At 39.8% G+C, this 8,164-nt stretch overlaps 2 protein-coding genes across 2 annotated transcripts; one reads left to right on the top strand and one right to left on the bottom strand.

Annotated features, from left to right (window-relative positions):
- Positions 1–3,720: 3,720 nt before the first annotated feature.
- Positions 3,721–6,055, bottom strand: tfpi2 (tissue factor pathway inhibitor 2). The gene is made up of 5 exons (XM_056398507.1): positions 5,896–6,055; positions 5,522–5,692; positions 5,098–5,277; positions 4,621–4,794; positions 3,721–4,172 (listed from the first exon to the last, which is right to left on the bottom strand). The coding sequence occupies exons 1-5, from the start codon at positions 6,017–6,019 to the stop codon at positions 4,084–4,086; spliced, it is 738 nt and encodes a 245-aa protein (XP_056254482.1). The 5' UTR covers positions 6,020–6,055; the 3' UTR covers positions 3,721–4,083.
- Positions 5,619–8,105, top strand: gngt1 (guanine nucleotide binding protein (G protein), gamma transducing activity polypeptide 1). The gene is made up of 4 exons (XM_056398508.1): positions 5,619–5,747; positions 7,120–7,187; positions 7,324–7,422; positions 7,647–8,105. The coding sequence occupies exons 3-4, from the start codon at positions 7,327–7,329 to the stop codon at positions 7,770–7,772; spliced, it is 222 nt and encodes a 73-aa protein (XP_056254483.1). The 5' UTR covers positions 5,619–5,747; positions 7,120–7,187; positions 7,324–7,326; the 3' UTR covers positions 7,773–8,105.
- The last annotated feature ends 59 nt before the right edge of the window (positions 8,106–8,164 follow it).

The following is an 8,164-nucleotide window of genomic DNA, read 5'->3' on the forward strand; positions in this document are numbered from 1 at the left end:
TTGCAGGAGGGTGAAAGCGGTGGATTTATTCACAGCTATGAGTCATCTGCTACAAAAGAGATGCTATTCCCCAACAATAAAAGCACGGTGTGATTGTTACAGTAAAGGCCATGCTCTGTGGACAGCAAGGTAGAATTTTGTCAGTATTTTGTTAAAATGCTCAATAATCTATTAACAAAACCTGAGCCGGACACTGAAACTGCAGAAATTAGTATTCACCTCAAAAATCAATTACTGCGCTGTGACTGGAGCCAAGGCAGGGTGAAATTATATTAGGACTAGAAGCGGGGTGTGTGCGGGTGAGGAAGTGTAATGACTATTAGTGAGCTTTTACATGCATGTCCACACACAACACATATGTTGACAAATTAATCTCCTCTAGTTGGTATTCCTCTGGGAATCAATTGGCAATCTGTACCTGCGAAGGCTTCCAAAACATCTCATCAGCTCAAGTATGGAGTCGTCTGACTTGTTTAATTATACAGCAGCTACATGTGTTTGGCAGCCGGATGGACAGTGAGGAACAGCCCAGATTCTCATCACCAGACACATCAATCTTAGACGTGTGAGTGGAAGGGGTAGAGACGTTCCACTTTACCCAGCAGAGGGTGATGAATGTTGGGGAAACTCTGATGCCATGTCGGGACAGGGAAAGGAAGCCAGCTGACATGTTTGGTCTACATTTTTCACAGTCAGTGCCCTGCCTGTAAACAAACAGAGCAGTGTTACAATTACAAAAAGTCATGGCAGACCCACTAAAATAAATTATTTAAAACAATACCTCGGGGGCACCCCTACAATACCCAAACGATCATACTATAATATAAAAATGGACGTATAACAATTAATAAAACAACAGGGTTGGCTTACCAGAGCCACAAGTATAACCAGCAGTCCCAGCCACATGGAGTGAGCACAAAGCAGCAAGTACTGTGTGGAGGCAGCCCACAGTCTGCACACCTGTTGTCCATGAGCCTACTTGTTAGTTCTCGCCTCTCACCTGATTGGCTGTTGCCCCCTGTATAGGTCCTGGTGTCCCTCTGCCTGTTTTTTTTTTTTGTAATGAAATATGGAAAATTTTACCTCCAATATTATTCCAAAGGTATGTGAATAAAAATGATTCTGATTAAAACTGGTAGATGTATGCAACCTGACATCTTCTATTCTGCACCATCATGCTCACATCCTGTAATATCATCAAGGAAGTTTTTATGAGCAATAAAAAAGTAACCCATCAATCTATAGACAAGGCTGTATTTTTTTGTCGATAATATCACAAATAACTATAATGGATTTCCTGTTTCTGGCTTTGCAGACACTGAACAAGATTGATTTGTCTACGGCAAAAAACTTTGGATATAGTTTTCCTCTGGGGAAATGTATCTTTTAAATATTCAGTTACTTCTTGACCAATGTCAGAAACCCAAGATGATCCCGTTCTGTTCCAGAATTCTGAGAGAAATTTGTAAACCATGTAGCTGGATCTCCACCCGGTGGTTTTTAGACTACTATGCTGCCAAAGCTGTGAGAGCACTCTGAAGGCATTTCAGCAAAACAAAAACCACCTACAGAAACAGACTGTAGTGGAATAAATGCTGCTGAGCGCTGAACTGTATGGTGTGGGTTGCTCTAGTATTCTGAAACACACAGTAAATACAAGTGGCTACAAAATCTGTCCTATCTGCACTGTATTTGTTTAATTAAAACAGTCAGGAAGTGGCTCAGGTTTTACAATAAACAGTTTTTTATTATAACTAACAATAGAATATATTTACACTTATTTGTATTTATTTGTACCAAAGTAGCTTTTTTGTTTCTTTTTCATATTTATCAGATATGTTAATCTGCCACCAGGGGGCGTCTGAGATACTCCCCCTCCCCCTTACCTACACCCACACCTACAGCATGTTATGATCATTTGGAGTCATGTTAAATGTTTAATTAGCATACTTCAGTGTTTCGAATTTAACAGTGAATTTAACCACATTACAGTACAAAATCATTGGACATGATGATAATTTAAAATTAGTGCAGTAACTTATAACTTATAAATCACAACGTCACTATTTGAGAAATGATGCAAGGCAGCCCCCTGCATCCGATTAATCTCATTTTAAATGAGAGCCATGTTTCAATGTAAAATCCAATCAATCACCATTGAGAATGAGACAAAATTACCCAGCCTAATGTTCTGCAGCTAATGAAATAACCAGAGCAGGATGAACTAAACTGAAAATCTTTTACAATCAGTATTATATTGCTACCCATTAATGGTCCAAGACAGAGCTTTGTTATAATTAAAAGTTAACCACTGAGTCTGTTTGTACCATCTCAAACATTTATCATGTTGTTTGGTGATTAAAACAAACCATAATAATATGTTACAAGGTGTGATTAGATTCTAAACAAATGACTTGTTATCATGGTGGTCAATATTGATATGAAATGTTGCTTAAACAGAAAGAGTGAGCATTAGACTTACTTTCATAAAAAAAAAAAAAAAAACTGTTCATATGTGTCTATCAGCCTTTATTTTGCAGTTTAAGGGAGTCATGAACTACCACTAACAGATACTGGATGAGAATCAACGCATCGCCTCTGCTCTGCTGCTCTCCGCCCCGCTTAAATTCACCATTATTTGTATTCTTATTGATTGAAAAGTGCAGGCAGGACGGAAAAAGGTTTACCTTAAAAGGACAGGAAGTCAAAAGAAGCTTCACCTCAATTTCCAGAGCCACCTGTTCCATCACAAGCATGCATTGATGATTTCAAGGTTATGTAGCTTTTGGGAACCTGGGCACAGACTGTTAGGATGACATCCTCTCTCATATTGCTACCTAATAGATGATTTAGCTTTGGTTCTTAATAGCACAGCTGTATTACCTTTTATTGCTATTTATAGCCAAGCCAGATGGGTGAGCAGTTTCCTTTGATATCTTCAATAAATATTTATTGTCTGAAAAATCACACAGCGCCTCAACTATTCTATTATAATAGATGGAACAAAGCACAGATTTAGGACTGTCAGGATATGGTAAAAACACAGAGTGCTTTGAAATTAATAGCCTGTCTTCCTCAATGAGGATAAACAACAATGATTTCTCCTATGCCACATAAAGTATATCTGAGAATACTGAGAACTAACCAAAAAGAAACTAAAAATACTGCATTTATACATGGATATATTCCACTTTGTGCCAATTATTTGTGTGCATTTCACTCTAACTACATCATCATTTCTGAGCACATTGCTGGAGGCTCAGGATACGCATTTTGTAAACCTGCAACTCCCTGTCTTCTATACATGCAGCAACGTTCAAATGAACCTGCCACAGTACCATACGCTGCTCCAGGATCGCCTCCACCCTGATTCAAGGCTTCACTGAGGCAACCGAGATAGGCTTGAGTGCCTCGCAAAGTATTAGCAGATAAGAAGGGAAGACAGCAGCATTAGTAAGGAATGGAAGAGAGGCACAGAGATAAAGTGAAAGTGGCAGAGAAAGTGAGGAAACCAGCCTTACCTGTTTTTTGTATTTGTATTGTTTTGTTTGGGTGCAGTGTTGTTGTGCTTTGATAGAAGTTAAAAAAAAAGACTCTCTTGACATTGCAAGGGTTGAAGAAGTGGCTCTCAAATCATTCTGAGTTGGTTAAATATTGAAAAAAAACACAGTACACTTAGTTACCAACTTCAGCAGCATAAAAGTGTAATAAATGCCCCAATACTTTATAAAATGTATATTTTATCAAAAAATGTGCTTATAAAACAGTTCACTGTTATAATGTATTACTTATACAAAACATACATTACATACATACAGTATCAAAAACACACAGTCAGGAACATTAGTGCAGTAGTAACAGACTTCATCAACAGCATACAGTAAAAACATTTGAAAATTTGCTTTTAAGGCACGAAAAATACCAATACAGTCTGTATGTGCCACTTGAAGGCTCTTCCGGTATCAACAAAGAACCTGGTCACAATTATTTTGGCATAAACAAAGCCAGTTTAATACATGTTAGCTTACATTATGGGCTTGTCCCAGTGAGCATCCGTGAGAACACGCTTAAAAGTGAGAGGTGTCAGACATTTTGCCTTGCACGAAAGATGTGATTATTTCTATTCCGTCTCATGCGACGAATTTTTCCTTGGCCTGTGTTCTTTTTCCCTCCTGGAACACAAAAAAAGTGTATGACAACTGATTAGTATGATAGCCTGTAATTCGAATGCTTGTTGACTTTCTATACTATAATTAAGCTGGAGCCAGATTTTCTGTGGTTTCCTCTCTGTCATAATTTAATGATTGGCTGTAGTGCAAAAATGGTTTAGAGGACATCATCCCTAAGTGTGTACTAATGGTTTCTTCACATGCCAGGCACTTTTTAAGCCTGATAATGAAATCAGCCAAGCATTATTTGGTCTCTTCCCAGTTCCCCTACGACTTTCTGAATTCTCTCCAAATTTAAACCAACAGGTGGCCTGATTGCAGCTCCAAATACTGTAATTACGGAATTAGGACTCTGCAAATTCTCCTCAGATGATCATTTCCAATTACAGGCTTTCAGTGTGGACAGTGAAACTTTCGCCACACGCATCCATCAATACTCATATTCGCACACCTTTAGCACACACGTCCATGCAGCTCTGTCTCGAGACGAAGTTGTTGCTGCTCCCTCCGCAGCCTGTGTAGGTGAACTCCTCACACATCTTGGTGGCTGTGTTGTAGTAGTATCGACTTATGGAGGCTGAACACTTCCCTTTGTCCAGAGTGTCCAGGCAGAGCACAGGAATAGCTGTGAGATAAACCACAAAGCAGACAATGAGACCACCGATCACAGTCTCTGAAGAGGAGCACAATCAGAAACATGTAGTTTTTGATTTTTTTTTTTATCAGTTTAATCAAACATTCTCTTTCACTTAATCACACCTGAAATTCTTGATTGTTCCTCCTTCAACCTTATGAAATCAAGTCATGTCAGGTGTGACAGTGTTTAGCAAGACTATTTCCACACACATAGTCCATGCGTGCAGGGAGCCACTGTGCATGACATCAGGATTACTCAGTGGCCACAGTGGGTACTTAAGTTTTTACTAACTTTTTTGTGGACTGCAGTACTCCATGCAAGAGGTAAGGTCTTGGAAGCGATTGGAGTTCCCCTGACAGCCACCGTAATAAAAGATCTCGCATTGCATGGTGGTCATGTTGAAGAAGTATCTGCGGAAGAGGGCCCGGCATGGTCCCACCTGTTTAGGAAACCTGCAGACCTGGGGGATCTCTGTGGAGAAAAAAAAAAAGACAAAATTCGAGGTTGGGGTTGGATTAAGAGGTATAACAAAATCCTAACACAACAACATAACATTAACTGGACCGCAATCAAATCTACATCAATGATTTTCTTAGTATTCATATACAACACAAAGAGTAAAACCACACCCAGCACTCACATTGGACAGGTTTCAGAGGTGGTGAGGGTCACTATCAAACAAATAATGTGTACGCTCATCACATTTACAACTTACTTGGAATTCTGAAACATGTCTTCTGGCACTCCTGATAGCTCTTGAAGTTGTTGGCATTCCCTTGGCACCCTCCATAGTAGAAAATCTCGCACTTTTGCGTGATTGTGTTGTAGTGGTAGCGCTCGATTTCTCCTCTGCAGGGTCCCTCGTCCACTTGAAGGAGGCACACGCCTGAAAGCACCAAGGTTATGGTTGAAGAAACACGAAACCACCACAGAGCAATAAGGTAATTAAGCTGCAAACACTGCTGCGCGTTAAGCTCTATTTAAAACTCACAACAACAAGGTGTCACACCCGAGATTAAGTGATGATGTCCCGTAAAAACAAACTGAGCAGATCAGGAAAATACTTTTTAGTTCCTCCGCATCGCTTACCTTTAGGCGACAACGCCAACACGTTGTAAAATGAGGAGAAAAGCGTAAATAGCGCGAATATGCAAAACTCCATTGTGTAACTTTTGCTCCAACTCTCCGGTCTTTCCCCCGCTGTCGACCACATCCACTTTTATAGTTGAGCAGCTGTTTCCCAGAGGAATTGTAGGGGCGGAGAGAAATGACTCGTTTCCAAAATACTGAAGAACTGGTTTAGAGAGGTGACGAGTTCATCAATGACATCACTCATCGATATTTTATCGTAATAGTGATTGCGTTAGTGTTACAGCGAATGAAGCCTAGTGACTAAGTATGCTTAACTCAATTGTAGTGGCAGGAGAGTAAGTTTCCTCTCTTTTGGGGGAAGTCGGACACCACACTCTATCTGGTCACTGATATCAATGATGATGATGATGATGATGATGATGATGATGATGACGATGATGATGATGGTGACATCCAGTAGCCTTCCTCTGCATCCCCCTGTTAAATTTTCACAGAGCAAGTGTTGTACACAATTGACAGACACTCTTGTGTAATACTACCAGATCTCACTTGTCTGATGCATCAGGCCAAGTTCCCACCACACACCAGTCAGACTGGATCTGAATCCACTCTCTCACACACACAAACACACACACACAAACACACTTGTCCCTCCATCTTCCCTCTCTATTTAGTGTCAAATGATTGTAACTGCCTCCAACATTCTTTAAAGCCATGTTCCATTTAACACTCAGGTTCCCCCTTTCTTAGAACTGAAAGCAGAATTATCTGAAACTGGAGGCTCAGCCGGATGTAGCTCTTTGGGGTTTTTTTCTAATGCAGAATCCAGTCCAGTTATTACAGTTAATGGAAGGTTGTCTCTATGTTGTTGGAAAACTGCCATGCACTCACGTTCAGGACAGTGATGTGTCTCCACCTTGACAGGTGTAGGCTAAATACAGATTAGTCGTCTTATCAAAGTGACCTGATACATGAGGCACCATCCTTTAACCCATATCTGGATTTATAGAGAGAACGGAGCCACGATAGCAGAGAAAACCCAAATTGAATCTGCAACATAATAAATACAGTTCCTTGTTTTTACATATAATTCAGACCCCAAACAGACACCTGTGTGAGTCATCCCCTCCTTATTGAGATAGTGGCTGGATCATACACTGGGGCCTTGTTTAATCAGATTAGCGGATTAGGATTGTTTATGCTGATTACTTTATAACCCAGATTGAGGGAGTGGAGAGGGATTCTTCAGCAGGATTCTGGGAGTGAAGGACTGCTCCCTGTAAGCGTCCGTAAGTCCATTCCTATTCTTTTTCTATGACATTTTATTTTAAATAGTGAGGTAAAATCATTCAAGATTTTTTATATCGGTCACAAGAGGGTGAATATTTTGCAAAAAAAAACTGTGATTTTTTCTTTTTTTAACAGAGAATGCCGGTCATAAACGTAGAGGAGCTGACGGACAAGGACAAGGCTGTAATGGAAGTTGACCAGCTTAAAATTGAAGTGAAACTAGAGAGGTGGTTGGTAAGTTCTTCATTCTAGGTGATGAATATGTCATTGTTTTGTTTTTAAAAATACCAGTGAATAAAGTAGGTTTCTAGTATTTTATCCATGATGAGCAACAAATGGTTGTCTACCTGTTTGAATGTAATTACACAAAGTGCAATTAATTCCTTCAGGACGAGTGTTTAAAACGGGAATAAACTGCTTGATAAAACTGTCTTAACACCTTTGTCTGATCATTCCAGACATCTAAATGCTGTGAAGAAATCAAGGACTACATTCAGGAGGGAGTGGAGGAGGACATCCTTGTCAAAGGCATTTCAGAGGAGAAGAACCCCTTCAAGGAGAAAGGTGGCTGTGTCATCTGCTAGACTGGACCTGAGGAGCTTTTCATATCTCAGATTAGCACCCAAGGACATTCTCCCTCCCCTCATAAAAAGGATTTGCAGACTGAGAAGACTAGAAGGACATCATAAAGAAAGAATTGATAAAACTTCACGAGTTCCCATGTAAACGTCTCTCCATATTCTGGCCAGATTTGTAACCTTATAATTTTATTCCTTGAAAAGATGCAATATAAAAGAGTTGTATTTTGCAAGGGTTATATAATGCTTCTCATGTGGTGTATATAGTCTAAGCAAATGGACCCATGTGTGGTTTCATACACAGAAGCAACTGTTATTAAATTGCTTGTTTATAACTCAGTCTGTCTCCATCGTTCACTGTTCATGACAGGGTAGATACATCTTCATAACTCAGTTGA

The sequence above is a fragment of the Seriola aureovittata genome, chromosome 16, assembly GCF_021018895.1.
Source record: "Seriola aureovittata isolate HTS-2021-v1 ecotype China chromosome 16, ASM2101889v1, whole genome shotgun sequence".
Taxonomy (NCBI): Eukaryota; Metazoa; Chordata; class Actinopteri; order Carangiformes; family Carangidae; genus Seriola; species Seriola aureovittata.

Coding starts and splice junctions, on each gene's coding strand:
- gngt1 (XM_056398508.1), top strand. CDS start 7,327: ATGCCGGTCATAAACGTAGAGGAGCTGACGGACAAGGACAAGGCTGTA. Junction 7,423..7,646: donor TGAAACTAGAGAGGTGGTTG/GTAAGTTCTTCA, acceptor TGATCATTCCAG/ACATCTAAATGCTGTGAAGA.
- tfpi2 (XM_056398507.1), bottom strand. CDS start 6,019: ATGTGGTCGACAGCGGGGGAAAGACCGGAGAGTTGGAGCAAAAGTTAC. Junction 5,693..5,895: donor GTTGGCGTTGTCGCCTAAAG/GTAAGCGATGCG, acceptor TGGTGCTTTCAG/GCGTGTGCCTCCTTCAAGTG. Junction 4,795..5,097: donor GTACTGCAGTCCACAAAAAA/GTTAGTAAAAAC, acceptor TTTATCTCACAG/CTATTCCTGTGCTCTGCCTG.